Source organism: Condylostylus longicornis, unplaced genomic scaffold (genome assembly GCF_029603195.1).
Source record: "Condylostylus longicornis isolate FDR11 unplaced genomic scaffold, ASM2960319v2 ptg000072l, whole genome shotgun sequence".
NCBI lineage: Eukaryota > Metazoa > Arthropoda > Insecta > Diptera > Dolichopodidae > Condylostylus > Condylostylus longicornis.
The window spans coordinates 542,094-568,132 of NW_026578040.1; the positions used below are offsets into that span (position 1 = coordinate 542,094).

The 26,039-nt window shown below is 27.9% G+C and overlaps 1 protein-coding gene across 7 annotated transcripts in view; it reads right to left on the reverse strand.

Moving 5' to 3' along the window:
- Nucleotides 1-544: 544 nt before the first annotated feature.
- LOC129612346 (trissin receptor) overlaps nt 545-26,039 on the reverse strand; it is a 139,819-nt gene continuing 114,324 nt past the window's right edge. For 3 of the 7 annotated variants that reach the window (XM_055525898.1, XM_055525899.1, XM_055525897.1), the window contains exons 8-9: nt 18,375-18,582; nt 8,863-9,218 (exon numbers count right to left, since the gene is read on the reverse strand). In XM_055525898.1, the coding sequence (XP_055381873.1) occupies nt 9,072-9,218; nt 18,375-18,582 (355 nt within the window). In that variant the 3' untranslated portion in view covers nt 8,863-9,071. Of the gene's footprint in view, nt 615-8,862; nt 9,576-18,374; nt 18,583-26,039 lie in introns of those variants that run through there. The other 4 variants (XM_055525900.1, XM_055525902.1, XM_055525901.1 and 1 more) reach the window with 4 other exon arrangements.

A 26,039-nucleotide genomic window follows, 5' to 3' on the forward strand; every position in this document is an offset into this window, starting at 1 on the left:
GAATCTGGAATGGGGAAAAACGTTAGCCTTTTACTAAGCAAAATGCAAGCCCTAGGCCCCCAATTGTTGTATCATACGATAGCTCACCTGTTAGGCCCTTAACCTGATCCTTCACTACGTAAGGCTCTTGGATAAGGGCGTGCTGGTCGATGGTCCTTCCGTTTCCCTTGCCGCCATTTTTGGAGCGACTTCAGACTTTCCAATGAGTTTTAACACTTTTGGTTGGCCTGAAGTGCGGTGGGCGTTGGTTTTTTATTTTGTCCTGTCCTGTCGCCAGCACCTTTGCTGTTTGGGCATCTCGTCGCCATCCAATACCACGACGTTGCAGCAGTCCCAAGGCTTTATCTTCCTGCAGACACTGGTTATCCACTCACTGGTGTTTTGATTATTGCATGTTACGGATATCCATCCATCCCTTTGCAACGCTGCAGTGAATTGTGGATGAGAATCCACAACTTTATCCATTTCATCCATGATGGCTACTTTGATTTTCGCCATCTGGACTTCGGATAGCCTTTCCTCTGGATACAGTCTATGAGTGATGGCCACCTCGACCTGTTCTACTGCATCCCGATAAGAAGACATTTTCGGGTTTTGCTTCGGCAGAACATATACTAAAAAAATTCAATAACAATAAATCAAAATTAAAATTTACTGACATTTGTAACTAAATTTTGATTGATTGATTATTTGGTTGACTCACTAGCTGGCAAATTAAAAATAAGAGTGAAGATTAAAAATGAATTTTAAAACTTAATTTGACAAAATGTTTATTTTAAAATCAAAACGAATTTTAGTAGTTAGAATAACGACTAAAACTATCCTTCAAATTTTTTTAATGACAATGATTAAAATGGAATTATTCACATGTTGTGCACATTCGTAAACTTTGTTACTAGTACTTATAGATTTTCAAAATTGAATTCAACTGTAGTGAAATTAAAATTCCAAAATGCTTTTGTTATATATAGATAATAAGACATGTCATGCAACTTACTGACAGCAAAAGTAAGTAAGATCAAAATTTTTTATAATTATATAAGGCATATTCGTAATAAAAAACTTTAATGAAATTTAAAAATTTCCACACTTTTTCAGTACAATTTGTCTATTTTCCAAGAAACGTGCTTAGCAAATGAAACTTGGAGATATATTCGTAAATTTTGATACAAAAATGCTTATAAGAAGCTACACTTGAACTAAAAAATTCAAGCTTTTTCTATTCATACCTTATCAAATTTATTTTTTTTAATATATCAAGGTCCAATATAATTTAATGGATTATAATGATATGGTTCCTTATTTTAAATTGAAATACCCAAATTATATTTGCTTAATTTTTTCTTTTGAAATGCTTTGGGGATTTCGAACTTGAGAGTCATAACGACTCCAAAATTCGAAGTCCCAAATAGATTTATTCAATTTTTAATTAAATATGCTCATCAATTCTAAGGACATTGAGAAACGCAAAAAAGTAACGATTTGAAAAATTACGTCGGACATGCAAAATTAAAATTTACAAAAAAAAAACATATAAAAAAGAAACAATGTATTTTATTAAACAGTTATGTATAACAATAAATTACAAAAGTCCACATTGCGAAAGACAAAATATATTTTATAATAAAGCAAAAAAGGAGATTTGTGGATTTGGGACTATACCAGTTTTTTCATTCTGTGATTTTTAAATTTATCGTTCCCATATAGTTGTCCTTCTTTTATCATACATTTTCCATTTTTTCTTTTGTTTGTTTTAGATACATCATCATAAAATGTAATTAGTCAGTACTTTTATTTAAATTGCTTTGAAATTACCTCTACAGAAGATAATTTATTTGTCATTGCAACCAGTCGCAAAAAGAAAATATTCATAAGCAAGCACAAAAAAATATTTTGGCATCCTTTCACAACTTGTTGTTAAATTTCTTGTTAGATTAATCTAGATTTACCTTTTCTTTTGGTTAGTGTAATTGTGTATTTGCATATGTATGTATGTGTTTATTATGCTTGAAAACCATTTTTTGTCCTTTTACTTGGATTTCTTTTACTCCCTCATTCTTTTTCAAGATAGATACATTAGTATTTTCGCAAAAAACAAAAATTTATAGTTTTATGTTCAATGACGCTTTTTGAATTTTTATATGAAATTAACAGACATAGGAGCTAGATCCATTCTCTCTTACATAAAGAAAATGCTGTAAAGTACTAAATTTATAAGTATATTATGTTCACATATACATTATCTATGTACATACATATGTATATATGAATAATAAAATGAAAGAACATAATAGGATTCATACCACCTATAGCAAAACTTAAAAAGATATTTTTTGAAATTATATACATAGGTGTCTTAATATTTTTTAATATGTAGATTTGCTTTGTATTTCAAAATAAATTTTTTTACTTGTATATTTAATATTATAATACATTTGTTATAACAAAAACATATTTTTCCTTATTTAATATAAATACATTCATAAATATTTTACTATAATTATGTATAACACAGTAGCGAATCTATATCAGTTTTGTATTGTTATACTCGTATAGACATCATGATTTCTCTAGTTTATCTTATAACATAAATATAACCAAATTTATACTGTTATATAATATATTTGTACATATGTAAATAACAAAAATGATAACAATTTCAATGTTAATATTTTTTGGCATTATTTTATATAATATTTTATAATTATGTTACAACACTTATAAGCGAAGGATACAATGCCAATTATTATTACTATTTTATTTCTTTATTCAAAACTTTTTTAGATCTCTAAAATTCCTAGAAGTATTTTCAGTTACAATGTTAATAATAATATTACTCGTATAAGGAGCCAATGAGAAACAAAACGCACAATTAAAAACAGATAAGTATATGTTAATATTTGATAGTACGAGAGAAAAAATATTAATATTTACTGATTGTGTTTTATAAAATAACAATATTTTCCCTTCAGCCATACAAAAGATTAAATTATTTTAAGACACAGTAGCCTAAACGGCGGAGGTCGTGTTTTTGATGTCTTTTTTCAAAGAGACCGTAGGACTCATTTAACCGACGGTACCGAAACTTTATTTGAACAGTTCTAAAAAGTCGGGTCGAAAAATTTCATAGACTAACCTAGGTTGAAGCCAATATTATGATAATTCTCTATTCTCAATAATTCTTAAATAATTTTTTAAAAGTTTATTGATCTTCTTTAAGAGGCGCCATTTTTTACAAATGAAAAGAAAAAAATTTTAATTTTAATTTTTTTTTTTTTTTTTTTTTTTTTTTTTTTGGCTGCTAGGAAGGTTTTCTGAGCTCAGCCTACACAACAAAATTCTGCTGTATAACCAGGTTCTTAAACCTGTTTGGACTTATGGTATACAATTATGGGGGTGTACAAAAGATACCAATATTAAAATAATTCAGACTTTTCAAAACAAAGTCCTTCGAATAATGGTTAATGCACCATGGTACGTAAGCAACGATACCTTGCACCGTGATCTCAACATACGCACTGTCAAAGAAGAGATAAAAAAATCTGCAACCAGTCACCAGTCAAGACTGCTACAGCACGACAATCCAGAGATGCTGCAACTGACAGATGGTAACCAAGTGGAGAGACGATTAAGAAGGGTCAGGCCACTTGAGCTTGCATCAGTGAGATAAAATGTACTATTATCTGGGGACTCATCAGTGGATGACGACCCCACAACCGCCAACACACGATAGAAAGAATTGCTGGATGTGAATTATGTTCTCAGTTGCAATAATAAAGCTTATAAATAAAAAAAAAAAATAAAAAAAAAAAAAAAATTTTAATTTTTTAAAATGGTTATGGTTTCACCAGCTTCTTCAAGATTTAGCTTAATGAAATTTTAACTTAAGGTAAAGTACCGGTACATTTTCGCGTGTATTTCAAGTTCTAACCGTTTTTGATGAAATTTTATATTTAAGTTTATTTCGACTATGGCACGGATTGATAAACTTCTGGGATATCTCAGGTCTCGGGAACTCAACTATTTAACGGATCATTTTGAAGAAAATATTCAACCGATTTACTTGACATTTCATAAATGAGCTTCATTAGACCGTCCGCGAAACCTCCTAACTTCGGAAGAAATCCGGCGTCAGCAACTAGACGTTTACTACGGGTCAACTATACATTTTTGCGTATAACAAGAGAAATAATCAACTGATTTCATTGAAATTTAATATTTAAATTCGAGGCTTTAAAACAATGAATCTGTAAATTTTTGGATAGATCAGGGCTCAGAAACTGATCTGGGGGTCGATTTAACATTTTTTACCATATGTACGGAACGAATTGATGAAATTTGTTGAAATTTAATATTTGAGTTCTGGTTGTTACCAGAAGTTCCCCACAAACTTTTCGTATGATTCGGAGAACACAAAACGAAACTCTACTAAGTGCCAACTTCACATTTTTCTAGGTATGTTAACCAAAAGCTTATTAGTGTCCTTGAAATGGTAAAGAAGTGTTCAAAACGCATTTTCATAATCTTCTATAATACTTTTACTAATATACACAATGTACATTGCGGTTGTTGATCACAATCAGATGTTGATCACATCAGGTTTTTTCTATATCTTATAGAAAACTATAATATCGTAAACTAAATAAAAAAAAAATTTTAGTATTGCCGGGTCAAAAATGTATGGGAAATTTTATCTGTAATTTAATTTTATTAACGTAATTGGATTTTTAGTTGTAATATTTATCGACCGCATTGTATACAAAAAGGAAGGTTATGTAATGACACCAAATTTTGCATGTCGAGTTTTTGATGAGAATTACGTACTTCTCCATAGTAGGGAAGCGTAAATAAACTACGTTTAAAGAGGTGTCGAACTGTCCGTCTGTTGTGTACATGCGTGTACGTGTGTTCAAGTACGCCTGAACCGATTTTGATGTAATTTTATATGTAAGTTTGTTTTAGATAGATTAATTTTTGGGGTAATAACCAACCTATTTTCTTGAAATTTAATATTCGAATTCGGTGGTGTTAAGATGATAAATCAATAAATTTTTTGAAAAGATCAAGTCTCGGAAATCAAACTGGGGCAGATTTTACATTTTTTACCATATCTACGCAACGGATTGATGGAAATTCTTGAAATTTGATATTTGAGTATGGTAATTATCAAAACTAACTGGTGATGTTTTCACGAAATTTGGGCATCAGATTTTTTTTTGGTCAGTTTTATGCGTTTTCTTTCAATCGGTTGTGGTTTTGTTTGCGTCCGTATTTGTACTAAAGAAAAATATATATAATGGTAAATATAGAAAGCATTTTAATATAAAAGAAATTGAAAATTATTTTCAAAAATCCATTCGATATAATAATCTAAGATCTAAGATTCGATATAACGAACGGGCTCGGTATTACGAATGACTCCAACTTTATATTATTTGTTATATTGGAACACCAATTTATATAGTTTATTGTGTGATACATTCGAAGTGAAATATTAAATTTAATATAAATAAATTACAATTTTTGTATACTTACATGTATATTAAATGTTTATAATAATTTCTTTAAAAATAAATAAATTATAACTCATATTAAAAATCAAAGAGGAATTTCAAATGCCACAAATATTATAAAAAGTTGTAATACTATGAATTTATTGATTTAAAAATTTTGACATCATAATAATTTTGAGATGTACATAATACGAAAATAACATTACTTAATATTGCATTTAATGTTATATAAATTATTTTATTATGAATAGTAAAACATACATATACACATATATATATATATATAATTGAAGTATATTCAGAATTATTATGTGTTTGAATAGACTACATACTTCTTATATGAGATTTTTACATGAGTATAGTATACAAAAAATCAATAAAACATCCGTCATTCCGAAATTGGAGTAATATGATACTTTTATACAATTGAGCTTACTTTTAGTTGCTGAATTGTGAATTAATTCACAATTTTCAAGTCTAGTATATAACAATTTTAAAGAAGTTTTTATTTTCTTTTAGGACCGTTTTAGCAATCATTGAATGATTTTTTGGTAATGCAACACAATTTTAAAATAAAAAGAGATTTTTTTTTGTAAGAGCAAAATTTCGCAAAATGCTTATTATTTATAGGCCGATAAAAACTCGATGTAATCGATTTTTTTAATAAATAGTTTATAATATGTACGTATATAAAATGTTTTTTGAATTAAAATAACTCCACAAAGGAAACTATGTTTTGTTTTTACATTAAAAAATCGATTCGATAAAATTAACTTCGTTGATTATAAATACATTATTATGTATATTTTATAGTTAAATAAATTTTCTTTATTTTATTATCTACATATTTACTATTTTTATCTTATCGCACACATAAATTTTTTGTTACCTAAATATTACTAGTATATTTGTAATATTGTATACAACTTACACAATATCTTTAACCTATTATTAATTTACATTATTTGCTTTAACTATACTTAAGTTTCCAGTATTCTAATTTATTTGCTAATACATTTTTAAAATCAAGTTATTTTTTAAGGAAATGCTAAAACATAAAATTGTTTTCAATATTCCGTGTATGCAAACTTTTTGAATTATTTTGCCAAATATTTTTGCAAAGGTATGGAACTTTGACATTGGTGTTTCAGTAATAATTGTTATGTAGCACTACACGATCTACATTAATCCAATCTGCTATCAATCTCTCTCCTCTTTGACTTGTAACTATTCCAATGTTTTGTTTTGAAACATGTTTTATATTTTTTCTCAATAAAGACTTTCACATTATTCTAATACTGTAAAAACTAATTTTTTTACAAAGTTTAATTTAAAACAAGTGGGCCTAATTATTAAACAAATGTACATATACATATAGATTCGTAATTTTGGTAAAATCTGGTATTTTATGCAGCAAGTGTTTATGTAACATATTTTTTTCAGATATTTATTAGTCTATAAAATCCGAACAAGTTGTAGATTTCTACAACTTATAGCCTAAAAGAAGAATGATATCAAAAATTAAAAAAATATTGGTTTAAGACAGCGATTAATTTTAACGGGCAGTTTGTTATTGTAAATGTTTAACTATGCCTAAATTTATGACGGGCAGAGTGAAAAGAATAAACACTTTTTTCAATTGTCTTTTTTGGAAAAATGTTGAAAATAACTAATTGTACTTGTTTTTATTTATGTAAGCTAATTTATCCTAATTCATCGTAACCTATCATTTTGTATATTCATCCGAAATATGTACAAAAACATTAAATATGTTAAAAGAATAATGTGTATCTATCCAAAATCATTTTTTTAAAGGAAGGTTTTCTAAATTGTTCGAAGGAAAGTTGCTTCTTTAAAGACCTAAAACAATGTATTTGCTTTGTTCCTAATTCTTTGAGAATAAGTATTTTGCCCCTTTTATAAATTTTTTTATATCATTAACAAAAAAATTTATAAATGAAAATTTATAATACAAATATATATATTACAAATAACAATTATAAATTTATAATTTTTATTGTTTTTGTAAATCGCTATAATAATTTTAATTTTGACCGTATGAGAATCGAATATGAAGGAATAATATTTAAATGTTTTAGAAACAAGTTCAGTTTCTCATACATTTCTTTTTCTAAATTCATGCGGTAGAGTTTCCTAGAGGAAAAAACAATATTTTGTCGCAAAGTCGCGCTATGTTGATAAGAACTTAAGTTGTTTTTTCAACAAACTTTACCAAATTCTTTTACAGAAATATAGCCAAATTTTTTTTTCACTTTTCAAAATTTAAGAAAAACAAGTAAAAAGTTTTCAGTCAGTATTATTATTTAAGGGTAAAAATAGGTTCAGTCGAGCAAATTATACCTTGAACCTAGACAATCTGAGTTTAAAAATTTGTTTTTGAAATTTCTAGAATTAGCTTTTACACTGTTGTATAACAAATATTCCTTTAAAATTGGCCCAATTGCAATAGCAGCCGTCTTTGATAGAAAAGAAACAACTTGTGAAAGATTCGACACCAAAAATTGCATTATTAGTTTTTGAGTTATCGTGCGGTCGGACAGACAAACATTGCTAAATCAATGTAGAATTTTACGCTGTGCAAGAATATATATAAGTGGTTACCATATCACGATGATGCATAATGAATAAAAAATTCTTTATTATTAACAAACGAAATTAAAAGTCTATGATAATATAAAAAGAAAACTGAGAAAAACATAAAACATGATTTTCCTGGTTTGTGTACAATGGAATATTAAATTTATTGATGAATTTTTCAGATAAAAGATGTGCGCGTGTGTTAAAATTGTTGCTCTTATACAAGAATATTGTAAAATTTTTCAATATTTGTTTTTTTTTCATTAACCATGCAAGATAATAAAATTTTAAAACTTTTATTAAATTTATATTATATAATGAATTAAAAAATTTCTAAAATTCGAATTTTCTTTTGGCTTCTTTTACAGCCGCGTTCTTTCGTATTGCTATGTTGAAGTTGAGCGTTTATTAATTGTACCTTTTTTGATAAATTACTTTAACAGAATCTTTCTAATTTTATTTAATTTATGTAGGTAACGTTAAATGTAGGCAATAAATTAAATAATTTAAAGTAATAATAAAAACCTCCATATTAATAATTTATTTTAAACATCTGTTGATGTATCGAATAAAACGGTGAAAATTATTTTTTTATGTTTATCACAGAAACACATTATTACTCTATACATGATTTGTTTGTATATATAACGTATATCCTCAAAAAAAAATTATTAGCCATTTAAAATTAAAAATAAATTTTGAAACTTTTAAAACTTTAAAAATGCTTTTGCTATTTTAAGTATAATTTTGTTTAATTTTTCTTATATAATTATTAATTTAAGCTATATTTTCTTTTTATTGTTCTAAATTTAAAAATTTTTTTTAAAAAATGAATTTTAATATAAAAGTACATATATAATATAAAAGTAAAATTTATCTTACTATACCTACGCATGTATAAATATTTTCATCATTAAAATATTTTAAGAATCAAAAAAATATTTTGCAATATGGTTTATGCTAAATTTCACTAATTCCCTGGAGGTCATTATTTGAAGCTTTCACCTGCATTGTTTTAACTGTTGTTGGTTGGTCGAAATTTTCTGTTCCAGCGTTGAGTTTCCCTAATGGTATATTAACTGCTTGAAGAACAACAGATGCCACTTCCTGTTAGCAAAATTTTGGACAAAATTATGTTGCTTCATTTTCTTTCTATTTAATTCGTTCTTTATTCATTTTATATACAATCATCCAAATATAATTAGAATTGGGTTAGCTGTTATGTTTTTTCGAATTATTTGATGATTTGAGATTTATAAGAATTTTATATGAATATTTTTTATATGTATTTTTTTGTTATGTTACGATGCCATATAAATTTGTTTTTTACTCATTTGATATAAAGTTTCCAATGAACTGCAGTAGTAAAATAAATAACGAAATTATAACAACTAGAATAATAGTTATATAACACCATCATAGTTGGTTCCCTATATGAGTTGAATCGGTTGGTAAAGAATGATTCTATATTGAGATAATGATAAAAATTGATTTTTGTTTTTGAATTTTTTAAGAGATTTTAATTGTGAAAATAATTACTAAATAAGTTCAACCGAATATTGTTTTATAGTTTAAGACATTTTTTTTATTTAATTTTATTTGAAAAAGTTAAAAAGAAAGAATTAAAAAAAAAAGGTTTGGATAATGATATTATTGTACGTATGTGCCAATGTATAAGTGTTAAAAAATGAAATACTGCATGCGATACAAAATAAAAGTAGATATAACTTTAAAATAAACAAAAAACAAGTAAAAACGTTTCAGTCGGTATAAACCGATTGAATTATACCCTGCACCTTTCGTTATTGTGTAGCAATTACTCGAACCTGTGAAGTCATTCTATAGAAACTTCATGGATATGTCTGATCTATAATCGGACACACAACTGCCAAGTTTCATGAATCTGACTTTATTATTTTTCCAAATATTAAGAATAAGCTTTAAGACTTGCATGGGAGCTACTCGAACCTGTCAATCAACCCCATTAAAACTTTAGAAATATGTCTGACCTATAATTGGACACACGACTGCCAAGTCTCATGAATCTGACTTTATTATTTTTCCAAATTTTTAAAATAAGCTTTTAGACTTGTATGGGAGCTACTCGAACTTGTCAAGCAATTCCACTAAAACTTCAGAAATATATCTGACCTATAACTCGACACAAAACTGCCAAGTTTCATGAATCTGACTTTATTATTTTTCCAAATATTTAAAATTAGCTTCTGGAGTTGTATGGCAGGTACCCGAACCTGTCAAGCAATTCCTCTTAAACTTCACAAATATATCTGATCTATAATCGGACATCCAACTGCCAAGTTTCATGAATCTGACTTTATTATTTTTCCAAATATTAAGAATAAGCTTTTAGACTTGTATGGGATCTACTCGAACCTGTTAAGCAATTCCACCAAAACTTCAGAAATATATGTGACCTATAACTCGACATACAACTGCCAAGTTTCATGAATCTGACTTTATTATTTTTCCAAATATTTAAAATAAGCTTTTAGACTTGTATGGGAGCTACTCGAACCTGTTGAGCAATTCTACCAAAACTTCAGAAATATATTTGAGTCATAATTGGACAGATGACTGCCAAGTTTCATGAATCTGACTTTATTATTTTTCCAAATATTTAAAATTAGCTTCTGGAGTTGTATGGCAGGTACCCGAACCTGTAAAGCGATTCCTCTAAAACTTCAGAAATATATTTGACCTATAATTGGACACATGACTGCCAAGTTTCATGAATCTGACTTTATTATTTTGCTGAATATAAAAAATTTGCTGTTAGAGTTGTATGGCAGCCACCCGAACCGGTGCAGCTATCCCATTATAATTTTTAGAGCATGTGTAGAATATAATTGGACATGTATACAAAATTTTATATTTATAGCTTTATTAGTTTTTGAAATATTAAAAATAAACTCTTGGAGTTGTATGGCAGCTACCCGAACCCGTTGTCCGACTTAGTCCAATAACAATAGGGTTCGTCCTTGGCACAAAAGAAAAAACTTGTGAAAGTTTGGTGTCGATTGCATTATTCGTTTTTGAGTTATCGTGCGATCGGACGGACGGACGGACGGACGGACCGACGGACGGACGGACGGACATGTCTAAGTCGACGCAGAATTTTACGCTGAGCAAGAATATATATATATGTCCATACCGCAAGTAGTTACAAACTCCATACCAAAGTTAATATAAACAAGTAAAAACGTTTCAGTCGGTATAAACCGATTGAATTATACCCTGCACCTTTCGTTATTGTGTAGCAATTACTTGAACCTCTAAAATCATTCTATAGAAACTTCACGGACATGTCTGACCTATAATTGGACATACGACTGCCAAGTTTCATGAATCTGACCTTATAATTTTTCCAAATATTTAAAATTAGCTTTTGGAGTTGTATGGTAAGTACCTGAACCTGCCAAGCAGTTCCACCAAACCTTCACAAATATATCTGATCTATAATCGGACAAACAACTGCCAAGTTTCATGAATCGGACTTTATTATTTTTCCAAATATTAAGAATAAGCTTTTAGACTTGTATGGGATCTACTCGAACCTGTTAAGCAATTCCACCAAAACTTCAGAAATATATGTGACCTATAACTCAACATACAACTGCCAAGTTTCATGAATCTGACTTTATTATTTTTCCAAATATGTAAAATAAGCTTTTGGAGTTGTATGGCAAGCACCCGAACCTGTCAAGCAATTTCACTAAAACTTCACAAATATATCTGATCTATTATCGGACACACAACTGCCAAGTTTCATGAATCTGACTTTATTATTTTTCCAAATATGTAAAATAAGCTTTTGGAGTTTTATGGCAAGTACCTGAACCTGTCAAGCAATTCCATCAAAACTTCACAAAAATATCTGATCTATAATCGGACACACAACTGCCAAGTTTCATGAATCTGACTTTATTATTTTTCCAAATATTAAGAATAAGCTTTTAGACTTGCATGGGAGCTACTCGAACCTGTCAAGCAATCGCACCAAAACTTTAGAAATATGTCGGACCTATAATTGGACACACGACTGCCAAGTCTAATGAATTTGACTTTATTATTTTTCCAAATATTTAAAATAAGCTTTTAGACTTGTATGGGAGCTACTCGAACCTGTCGAGCAATTCCACCAAAACTTCAGAAATGTATTTGAGCCATAATTGGACACATGATTGCCAAGTTTCATGAATCTGACTTTATTATTTTTCCAAATATTTAAAATTAGCTTCTGGAGTTGTATGGCAGGTACCCGAACCTGTCAAGTGATTCCTCTAAAACTTCAGAAATATATTTGACCTATAATTGGACACATGACTGCCAAGTTTCATGAATCTGACTTTATTATTTTGCCACCCGAACCAGTGCAGCTATCCCATTATAATTTTTATAGCATGTGTAGAATATAATTGGACACATGTATACAAAATTTTATATTTATACCTTTATTAGTTTTTGAAATATTTAAAATAAACTCTTTGAGTTGTATGGCAGCTACCCGAACCCGTTGTCCGAATTAGTCCAATAACAATAGAGCTCGTCCTTGGCACAAAAGAAAAAACTTGTGAAAGTTTGTGTCGATTGCATTATTCGTTTTTGAGTTATCGTGCGATCGGACGGACGGACGGACGGACGGACAGACGGACATGTCTAATTCGACTTAGAATTTTACGCTGAGCAAGAATATATATATATGTCCATACCGCAGATGACTCCTTCAAGTAGTTACAAACTCCATACCAAAGTTAATATACCCTTCACGAAGTGCAGGGTATAAAAAAGAATATAAATTCAAAAATATATTTTTTTGTGAAGCAAACTAATTGCGTTAATTCACTAAATTTTGCAGAATAACTACTTGCACCATGTTTATGCGTAACTATAATAGAATAAGTACTTTTTCCCAAAAGTTTTCAAGAATCCTATTGGATAGTTTTTTTTATAAATTAAAATATAAATTAAAAATTCAAAGCGGAAACACCAAACAATTATGACTTATAGATAAATTTACATGTTTACGAAAATTTGAAAACAATATCTGGGGGCGTATATATATTTGAAAATATAACAAAAACTTAAAAAATCGTTATACAATATTTCTCTTATAAAAATTTGACTATAAAAAACTATAAATATTTTCTTTGAAATATTTTTAAGAAATCAGAAAAAAAAATTTTATAAAGTCGGGTCACATCTAAAATTAAATTAAATAGTATAAGCCCTACTCTCTTCCTGATATAATAAATTGTTATATGACTGTAATTAAATTTTGTGTTGTAATTAATTTTTGTGTAGACCTATAATAGAATTATAAATATCAATATTTTAAATTCAATATGACATACATATTATAAATTAAAACTTTATATAAAACAAGAAGGAAATTTCATTTCTACTCAATTGATATTTTCTCCCACACAAAATTTGTTCAATATTCCACGCTGTGAATTTTTTTTATTCCACGCCTAAAGCAATTGTTAATAATTTTTTTATTTTTTTTATTTTTGTACCCGTTCGAAGGGTATATTAAATTATGTTCGAAGGGTATACTAAATTTGCCTTAACGCTAAGAAATAATGCTCTGAGATATAGACTGAAGTATATGTTTTAGCTTTTTCTATCCGTCCGTAGGTCCGTCCCAGCGACAACTCAAAAGCTAATTGAGCTAAGTTCACCAAATTTTTACAAATGATTTACTATAGTAAGTGCCAGAACTCTATTTAAATTGGACATGATCTTCTTCAAAAGTTATTTTGAAGACTTCAAAAGTGATTTGGCTATATGAAGAACTCAAAAGTTATTTGGCTATATCTCTGAAACAATAAAAGCTGTAATATTGATATTTCACACAAGCGAATATATTAATATGGCTGATGTGTTTGATAAAATTCGTTAAAATTGCTTGGCTCTTTCTGATACCTGCCATACAACTTCAATAGTAGTTTGGCATACAGTATTTTGAAAAACACAGTACTGAAATTTTGCAAAAATTAATCAGTTATGGCACATTTATTCGGACTTGGAATAAAAAATTTGTAAGGGTATCACAGAGTTGACAAGGTCAACTCCATTTTTTCTCGTTTGACTTAAATTTATTATTATTTTTCTATAAAGTAAAATTAAACAATTGCATGGGCCACGTGCCGCAGATCATGTATATGTTAAATGGAATTGGCTCAAACTTATATAAATAAGCATTTAGACATAACAACGTACAAACCTTTAAAGCTATGTATGTTGAGGAAAATCGGCTTGAATAAAATGAATATGCTCCGCACGAAATATAATATGTTGACGAAAATAAAGTTATTTTTTTTGGATTAAAGAAAATTTTGTTCTTCCTTTTTAAAAAGTGTTTTTGGAAAATATTCGAAGAATAATCAATTGGTTTTGTAAAATTAGTTGAATGGAAAATATTTGATGTGATTACCATAAATTTTAAGGCATTGCACATAAAGTTATATAAGCATATATAGAATATGGTAACGCGTTTCTCACTTTAATTATTTTTTGTTGAATAGAAGGGATTGATTATCAGAAGAAATATATTATCAAGTTTGAAACAGCAATTGACAAATTAAGTTAAGTTAAGCGATTTAAGTTAATTGGTGCAAACTGAACCGAACACATGTTCAAAATCACAATGTCTCGCTGCATAAGAAATTTTATTCATTTAATAAACCATTGGAACCCACAAGAGTGAATAGAGCTATCGTGCTTTTTAATATGTAAACTTAGTACCAGAGTAAATAACTGTTGCTCTGGTACTACAATAGTTCTGGTAATAACAATAATTTCAGAGAAAATCCTTTAAAGCTGTCAAAAAGTATGCTAGGAAACACAGTACTATCGTGTCACGTCCCTGCTTTAATATACCCTGCACTTCGTGAAGGATATATTAACTTTGGTATGGAGTTTGCAACCACTTGAAGGAGTCATCAGGGTATGGACATGTATATATATTCTTGCTCACCGCAAAATTCTGCGTTGACTTAGACATGTCCGTCCGTCCGTCCGATCGCACGATAACTTAAGAACGAATAATGCAATCGACACCAAACTTTCACAAGTTATTTCGTTTGTCCCAAGGACGAACCCTATTGTAATTGGACTATTTCGGACAACGGGTTCGGGTAGCTGCCATACAACTCAAAGATTTTATTAAAACATTTCAAAAATCAATATAGATATAAATATGCCATACAACTCCAAAAGCTAATTTTAAGTATTTGGAAAAGTAGAAAAGTCAGACTCATGAAAATTGGCAGTCGTGTGCCCAATTATAGGTCAGATATATTCTTGAAGTTTTGCTTGAATTGCTTGTCAGATTTAAGTGGCTGCCATAGAAGTCCTAAAATCTACTATTAAATATTTGAAAAAATAAAAAAGTGAAATTAATGAAACATTACAGTCGTATGTCCAATTAGGTCAGATATTTCTTGAAGTTCTGGTTGAATTACTTGACGGGTTCGGGTACCTGCCATATAAGTTCAAAAGCTAATTTTAAATATTTGAAAAAATAATAAATTCAAATTCATGAAGCTTGACAGTGTATGTCCAATTATAGGTCAGACATATTTGTGAAGTTTCTAAAGAATGGTTTTACAGGTTCGAGTAATTGCTATACAACAATGAAGGGTGCAAGGTATAATTCAGTCGGTTCACACCGAATGAAATGTTTTTACTTGTTTGTTTATTTATTTAAGTGAGAAGAAATAAATAAAGATTCAAATGATAAAATGTTTATAATTCGTTCACTTTTCAATTAATAATTTAAAAGTGTGATATAGACATTTTGAGAATGATAGTTTGAACTTAATTAGTTGAAATCAGGAAAGGAATAATAAGCAAAAAATCTTTTATTGAAAATTGTTTTCCGAACAATTAAAATTTACAGTATCTTTACTTTCTTATAGGCATATGCTTTCTTTTTTCAAGTGATCAGCTGCTCATGAACAACGTAGAACAGCTTCAAGAAACAATAAATTACTGAATTTTTATACATTTTTTTTATATATTGTTGCCACATTTAATATACTTAGATACATATCATAATTGAATTTTAATAAAAATGTTTAAATTGTACATTTTATATAATTTTTTTAATATCACTCATTGAATTTGCTTTTGAACTCAATTACTTGTAACAATAGTAGTTATAACATAACAATAAATCGTACAGTTAATATTTTTATTTTTAAAGAACAAATTAGTTGTTTTTAATAGCCGGTACAATTCAATTCGGTATCATTGACGTTATAGTCTGCCATTTTACAAAACCCTTTTGTACTATAGAGCAATTTTTGAAAAAGAATTTTTAGAAAAAAAGCACATAATTATGAAATAAAATTTCAGTATTTTGACCAAATTGCTTCGATTATCGTAAAGAAAAAAACTTTATTTCCTTTTGAAGTTTTTTGTTTTCATAATTACTTTTAAAAGGATTTATAAAAGGACCAATCACATTTACTATTGTCTCAATTCTATTTTGATATGTACATACAACATGACTTTAAAGACAAATGAAAAAAACATTGCACGTAACAAAAAAAAAATTGCTACATTTTTTTTTATTTTGATTAACATACAATTTTGCAATGGAAAATTTACATATATAATCCATTTTGATCTCAAAAACAAAATTCTTTTAATAAAAAATTTAATCAAATTTTAATAACATAGAAATCGTGATTTGATCAAATAATTTAAGAAAAATTTAAAAGTGTTTTAACAAACGCTTTTGAAGCGCGAATATTTTCGTGTATTTCGTGCAATGAGAATTTATTTTACTCAAATTCAAAATGCGAACTGCCGGTCTAACCCGACTATACGTTATTATACCCTGCACCTTGAGAATCTGAGTATGAAGACTTGTTTTTGAAGTATTTTGAATTAGCTATTGCGGCTATATGGCAGTTACGCAAACCTGTCAAGCCATTCCACAAAAACTTTACGGATATGCCTGACTTATAATTGAACCCATGACTGCCAAGTCTCTTTAGTCTAACCTTATTATTTTTCGGAATATTTAAAACTAGCTTTTGCAGCTACCCGAACCTCTCAAGCCATTCAAAAAACACTTAAGGGATACATCTGAACTATAATTGGATACATAACTGCCAAATCTCATAAACCTAATTTTATTATTTTTTCAAATATTGAATATTAAATTTTTTCAAATGTAAAATTGGGTTTTGGACTTGCGCGGCAGCTACCGGGACCTGTCAAGACATTTCATAAAAACCTTGAGAATATACATCTGGGCTAGCTGCATGAAATTGGACACGCGTCCGTTCAATTTCATGCAGCTAGCTTTATTATTTTTCCCAATATTTAAAATAAGGTTTTGGAGTTGTCAATATTTAAAAGTGGTTTAATGGTTTTAGAACCAGTGCAGCCATTCCATTGAAATTTTTATAGCACATGCAAAATGTAATTAAACACACGTATGCAAAATTTCATATTTATATCTTATTAGTTCTCCAAATATTTAAAATAAACTCTTTAAGTTATATGGTATTGAATCATTGTAATTGGTCCAATAGAGTTCGTTCTTAGCACAAAAGAAACAACTTTTGAAAGTTTGGTCATGTTTGCTTTATTCGTTTTTGAGTTATCGTGCGATCAGACGAACGGACGGACATGTCTAAATCAACGCAGAATTTGATGCTGACCAGGAATATGTATTTATGTCCATATTGGAGACCACACCAAAGTTAACATACCCTTTACGAAAGTGCAGAGTATAATCTATTGAATCTATTTGAATTATTAAATAACTTGTGCTTCCAAACAGTGTTATAACCTTGCATGGGCAAGAAAAAATATTAATTCTTAAGTCTAAATATTTTAGCACAATCTAAAATTTCTTACAAAAAATTTTTTAATTCAGAGAAATAAATCATTAATATGGTAGAAATTTGCCAATTAGATTAAACTTCTTGTCGTGGAGTCAGTCATTCTACACCATAAGAGTATAGAAAAAGTATTTTTGTTTTTCATTACCCAAAATAGAATTACGATAAAAATTAAATGTGTAAAAAGTGCATGTTTAAATATATTTATATATGTACATATACATAATACAAATATATATATATGTGTATTCGTTAGTATTTTAAATAAAATGACGTTATATATAATATGACAAATGAAAAGGCCTGGTTTTATTCTAATGTAAATTCATAAAAATAGGTATATTTGTATTTATAAAACTTTTATGTAAAAAATACGCACCTGCAATGGTATTCGTTGATGCATGGAAGATGATTTGTTCTTGTTTTTTTTAAAAGAACACATTATTAATTCTCTCATACCTTTTCTAAAATTCCTGCTCAAAAATGCGTATAATAATGGATTAACACCTGAATTAAAATAAGTAGCTAAAAATGTTAAGGGAGTAAATAAAGCGTTGAAGTTTGAATATCCTTTATATGTGTCAGACCTGTAGAAATAGAAAATACAAATTTTATTGAATTTAATTATCTTTTCGTATAGCTTCTGAAGCTTATAAAAACAAAATTATTATTAGCGAAATTAAACGGAAAAAATCTGATGCGGTCAGCACATAACCGTCCACAATGTGCATTGTCTAATTGAGTGAAAGTGTTACAGAATATTATAAAAATGCCTGCTAAATACTTCTTTCGAATTTTTAGGGCATTACTAAGCTTATAGTTAACATACCTATAAAAATGTAAATTTGGCTCTTAGTAGAGTTTCGCTTTGTGCTACCCGAATTCTCTGAAATGCTCGCTAGCTAGTTTCGGTAGCAACCAGAACTCAAATATCAAATTTCAAGAAATTCCATCAATTCATTCCTTAGATATAGTAAATCGTAAATGTAAAATCGACCCTCAGATCAGTTTACGCGCCCTAATCTTTCCAAAAAATTTATATGTTCATTGTTTTAATACGAAGAATTTGAATATTAAATTTCAATGAAATCGGTTGATTGTTTCTCTTTATATACGCAAAAATGTATATTTGACCAATAGGAAACCTCCAGTTGCTGATCCCTGATTTCTTCCAAAAGTTAGGTTTGAAATTTCAAGCAAATCTGTTGAATATTTTCTTCATAATGATCAAAAATGTAAAACAAGCTCGTTAAAAAGTGCAGTTCCCCAGGTCTGATATATCCCAAAAGTTGATCAATCCGTGCCATAGTCGAAATAAACTGAAATATAAAATTCCATCAAAATCAGTTCAGCCGAACTTGAGATACACGCGTGCACGCAGACCGACAGGTTGCAAAAAATAGCTTATTTACACTTCCCTACCATGGAGAAGTGCGTTTCCACAGCAAACTCGATATGAGAAATTTGTTGCCATCACATAACCTACCTATTGTATACGCAATGCGGTCGGTAAAAATGGCAAATCACATTTTTTTTTTCGAAAATTAGTCTAACCTTAAGAAAAAATTAAATAAAAAGATTTCTTTTTTCTTCTAAACCATCTTATAACGATAAGGAATCCTCCATTAACTGTAAAAACTTTCTCTAAATGGGAAATTACTTCAAAATTAATAATTTTCTAATATAATTTTCTTAAAATGTAAACAATTGAAACTTCAAGTAAGAGGTTATACGGTTCTATTTACATAATTGCTTGATAAAACAAGTATGAAGTTAATTTTTTGTATGTTTCCAAAAAATAATTTGCTCTGTAACATACGGTTATGACAGGGATTTACAACACGTTAAAACAAATTTTGTAATAATAGCAAAATTTTTGATTTAACAAATTATGGCGGTAGAGTGGGGGTTATGTGAAGTTTATTTTTATATACACAAAAAAAAATATTTTTTGATTGCAACAAAAATGTCCATAAAACAGTTAAAAATAAAAATTATTTGTTTAAATCAAAGAAATATTTTTACATACATATATTTTTTCAGAAAATCGCCACATTACTATAAAAGAACAGTAAAAGTTTCGTAAAATTCAACAATCTCGATTTTCATGATTTGAGTTAAGACAATTAAAATTTATATTTAATACTATGCATGTTTTAAATAAATAATTGCGAAATAATTCGTACAAACATTTCTTTGTATCTTAAAAATATGCGAGCCGGTCGTTATCGAGCTACCATTTTACTACTGCTTATACGCCTATGGATATGTGATATTTATTTAATATAAATACAAGAAAATTCTTGTATAGTAATTATTATTTACAAAATGTAGGTAAAATATTATACCGATTCCTATTACCTAAATCTATACTGTGATCCTTTATATTTGAAAATTTATTTATATTACCTTTGAATCCCTTTGAAATACAAGTATATAATATGTGTATACTGAAACACTTACATATATGTATATATGTGAAATTAACAGTTTATTTTGTATATTATTTCAAACCCCATTATGTAAGTAACAAAATTATGTATGTACACAATATATAAATTTAAGCATCTTAATCAAGTTTAATAATTTATTATTTCTGTTTATTTTGTATCAGATTAGTTATACCTCTGAAGAATTTTTGAATTTATTTATGAGAATTTTTTTTTATAAATACACGCCTATAAATTAACATACATTCATATTATATGATTAAATAAATTTAAATTCATAAACAAGTCTTTAATGTGAAATTACAGCAAAAGTAGATAAAATACGAAATTATATTTTACGTATTTTTTCTCAGTGAATCACTTTATTATTTTAAAGAGGCGTGAGAACTTACTAATTGAAAGCTCAACAAGCTGTGGTAAAAAAGGAAATTTTATTTTTACACAGCTAATTAAATATTAAAGATAAATAAACTATATAAAAATAATTAACTAAATACAAACTTTTCCCTTAAATTATCTTATAGAAAATTAATTTTTTTAATTTTCACAGTAAAGTCAAATAGAATTCAAATCGAAATAAATAAACAGTGACACCTATGAAATTTGGACAGCTGTGGTGGAATAGAAATCCGCTGAGAAGAACAATTTTTAGAAATTTTCATTTAAGAATATACTTAGAAATAAATCTCTAAACATATAATTTATAAATTTTATAAATTAAATCTAGAAGTTTTATATTTCAAAATAAATTTCATTCCTATATTTGTACTTATTTTTTGTGTAAGACATAAATTGTTATGTACATATACCGCCCTGCTAAGTATAAGGTCACTATGTAGAAAGAGTAACTCTCATTTTCCTTTTATGATTTCTAAAAAAAATGTATAGAGTTCATATGAAAAAAAAAAGTTATCACCGTCCTTTTAGGTCATTTATATTTAATACCTAAAATTTTTTTATATAAATAAGTTTTGTAGTTTTATATTGATGTTTGCAAAAAAAAATGCCAAAAGAAGGAAGTTTGCATTCAAAATAAATTTTAAAATATATTCCCTAAAATTTATAGAAAGTCAATCGGTACAGGTCTTCCTCATTGATATTTAAAACAGTACTGAGTTAAATTATGAAAATAAAATCGAAATTTTCATAGAGTAAATTCACCAAACTCTTAGCAAACTTTCCTTTTAACATAAAGCTTTACTGAAATCATGTTTATATCCAAGGAAATATTAGGTATTCGTTTATAATTAGATACATATATTAACTTTAGATATATTGTATTAATCTTTGACAAGTCAAAATTTTGAAATCTCTCAAAATACAATATTTCGATAAAAAAAGTACTTTCGAAAATCGTAGTATATAATGTTTAAGTTTCTATGCTGCAAAATTATTCCAAGTTTGAAAAAAATCGTAATATAGAAATAACAATTTGTTGCTGCTGGTTATATTTTTGTATATACATATTACTAATATCATTTAACCAATAAATCTACAAAAATAAAATTTTTAATTTTTTAAGATGAGCTATAATTATGCAAAAAATGATTTTTAAAATTTTAGTTAGAAGAGCATCATAAAAAGAAGCAATTAAATGGCTAAATTGTTCATTTCTCTTATAATATACGAAAATAAAAATAAATAAAGTTGGGTCAAACCAATGGTTTGTATTGTAGCACTTTTCCCTTCAACAAATGAAAATTCTGCTTTTAAATACAGTCTATGTATACCTATCACACTATTAAAATTATTTTCATTCATATACAAAACTATTTCTAGGATTGCATATATTTGGGATCAACGATTTATGCACTCTTTGAAATAAATCAAAAATTTATATAAAGAGGGCTTAACATAATGCTCAATTTTAAGCGTTAATTGTGTGAGTTAAGAAAAATAATTATATTTTTGAATGTTATTAAAGTTACCGTTAGCTTTGCGTTTATAGAAATTTCGAAACGCTTGCGGTTTCGGAAATATAAGGGTCAAAAATTCAAATTTTACAAATTTCAAGAGGAGATAACTTGAGAGGGGGTGGAGATGGAAAAAATTTTTCTTCTAACGAAATAAACTATTTATTAGTATCTACAAGCTGCAAAAATTTTAGGCTTCTATAGCCTGGGGTCTAGAAGACAAACGACATTAAAAATTTGAAAAAAAAAAACGGATTTTAGATAACGATAAATTTGAACGGCCATTTTGTTTTTTTTTAAGGTTAACTATAGTATGCCGCGATAGAAGAAGCAAGCCACTGCCTTTCTGCGTTTGCAAAATTTAAAAAATGACTATGGTTTCTTTGCAATAAATAGTTAAAAAATGGCATTTTTAGGTTTTAAGAGGGGTATAACTTATAAAGGGAGGAGATAGGTAAAAATTTTATTCTACAGAAATAAGTTTCTAGTAAAGATCTATGTACATAGAAAATTTCAGCGTTCTGTCTTCAAGGGTGTTGAAGTTTTATAAACATGTCCTCGTACGGACGGACGGACATACAGTTTCATACAACATCTTGCTTTTTAAAATATGCCAAGTGATATTTTATACGAATATGGTAATTTCCATAAAAACTCGTCAATCTAAAAGAGTTTTACTAAAAAAAAATAATGGCCGCAAATTTCCCCTTTTAATATATTCGCTTGTGTGAAATTTCAATACCACAGCTTTTAAAGTTTCTGAGATATAGCCAAATAAATTTAGAAACTATCCGAACCAGTATATCGATCATACACAGTTTAAATAGAGTTCTGACATTTACTATAATAAATCATTTGTGCAAATTTGGTAAATTTATCTCAATGAGTTTTGGAACATACGTTCGTACGGGTATAAAAATTAATTATAATTTGTTAAAGGATGAAATTGAATCATTATCGTTTCTTATTATTAAAAGCAAAAGTATAATGTTAGATAAGAGCTTATAAAATATATAACTTTAAAATCATATTTATGGATATATTACAGCGACTATGGATATATTGACGTACACAAGTTGGTTAAAAACTTCTTGTTTCTATACATCTCGTAAATCAACCGCTTTGTGCTAGGAGCGAATTCGAATATAAAAAACATTTTAAGCTTTAAAGAAAATTGATAATCCAGACAATCTGAATTGCAAAAGTATGAAGAAGAATATATTCTTTAAAAATTAATTTTATATCCGTTTCCAAAACTAAAGCAACTGTTGCTATTAAATATTTACTTTTATTACCACCATTCGACATTTTAAAACTTATTTTTATTTCGACTACTCAGAATTTTAAAACTTAGTTTTATTTCCTTGCAGTCCTATACAATTCAATATCAATAATAACAAAAATAATTATGTAAATCAACCACTAAATTTTAAGAGAAATCGTAATGTTTTTGTAAGAAAATTACAAATAGAATTAAAAAAGTTGGTCTCTATTAAAGAGTTAAGACTGTGGTATAGGGTTTGTAACCTTGAAAGAGTCGTCTCCGATATGGACATGTATATATGTATATTCTTGCTCTTCGTAAAATTGTGCGTTGATTTAGATATGTTCGAACGTATGACCGCATGATAACTCAAAAACGAATAATGCAATCAACACCAAACTTTCACAAGTTATTTCTTTTTTACCAAGGACCAAGGCTGGAACAATTCGTACAACGAATTCGGATAGCTGCCATACAACTCAAAGAGGTTTTTTCAAATATTTCAAAAACTAATACAGATATAAATATCAAATTTTGCAAAGATGTGTCTAATTATATTTTATATGTTTTCTAAAAATTTTATTGGAACTGCACTTGTTTCGAGTAGTTCAGGTAGTTTGTGTAAAGATTTGGTAGAATAGTTTGACAGGTTCGGATAGCTACCACCCAACTCCAAAAGCAAATTTATAATATTCTAAAAATAGTAAAGTTAGGTTCATGAAACAGTAGTAGAACATGAAACATGACAGTAGTGCGTTGAATTATAGGTCAGACATATCCGGGAAGTTTCTATATAGTGGTTTGACAGGTCGAGTACTTGGTATATAACAATGAAAGCTAATTTTAGATATTTCGAAACTAAATTTCAGATTGCCAAGGTGCGGTCGGTATATACCAACTCGTTTATATATAAAACGTTTTTACTCGTTTTTTTTTAAATTACACTATAATACACTACAATATATTTGCAGGATTCTCTTATTTTAAAATTTTTTAGCGCAATGAGTTATTGAATAAAATGTTAGTAACTATATAGTAAATTGAATCACAAAAATCTAATTTTTATAATTATGTGAGAGAATTAAAAAATGGAGATTATAAAATTTTTGTTTTCTAGTTTAGTGTTAAATATTATTATACACAGAGTTTTCTGAGAACGGTCTGGCTAGATGAAAAATCTTAATAAAGTAAAACCTGTGATAAAAAATGTGAACATGATAGAAGTAAAAGACCAAAAGGCAAAATAGGAACGAAATTCCGTATTGCAAAAAACAGCAAGTTTTGGTAATGTGTGATGTTCTTCATTGTATCGTTAAAAAAGTTTTTCGATGTTACGCATTCCGAATTATATAAAACGCTTAATAAAGTAAACTTTTAACAATTAATATTTAAATTGACATAGCCCTAATTTTTTACTTTTTGCATTGACATTGATGTAGAAAATTAACAATAGGCTGGAAATGTTATGTTGGGCGGTACTTTACATATATAGAATTTTCACTCAATGTACTTGTTTGCTTTTGTTTAAACCATTCTTCGATTTCTTTATTTCTCTGCTTATGGCTATCCTGGCTATCCCAAATAATTTAATTATTTTCAATATTTAACTGGAATATCAAATAAAAGAATATTCTATAACATGCATAAAAATTTGACCATATTTGCACATAGTTAAACTGCTGTATAATCCATTTTTCGTAAACGTAAAACCAAAATTAATTTCACAAGTTTTACTGGTAGTGTCATACCTGATGCAAAATTGACTGAGTGTGAAAAAACTTCGCACGTGTAACTTCAAAAAATATGTTTTTGAATGAGTTTATCCATAAATTAAAAATTATAATTTTCTTTAAAAATATTGAGACGTGTTATCGTTTAATTCAGTCACTTCCAATTAATTTTTCCAAACTTTCTCCATCAAGAAAATCTTTTTCCTGTAACTTTTCTACTTTAAAATAAGACATTTATTTAATAGAGCTATCTATTTATATCACAAACATACATTTTTGTATGTGTAATTAATTATTAGGAAATGTGTTTAATTAGCCGCATATATAGTAATAGTCCGTTATAGTATTTTATTGGGATATAAAAATATTAAGGAAACAAAAAAGTATAAGCTAGAACAATAGTGAAAAAAATTAGAACAGGTAAGTTGAAGGAAGAACGAGTAAATTTTCTTAAATAAAATTAATTTTAACAGTAACAAAAATTGAATACAAACAAAAGAGACACCCATATATCGTAATATGTATGTAAGTAAGTAGAAAAATAGTCTCTTTACAAAATTGCAATATAGGAAAAAAAAATCGGATATGGTCAGCAAATAACCAACAGTCTAGTGTATTGTCTAGTTACTTCTTTCCTGTAAATCTTCTAAGATTAAGATCTAATGCTAGAATGCCTAGAAAAATGCA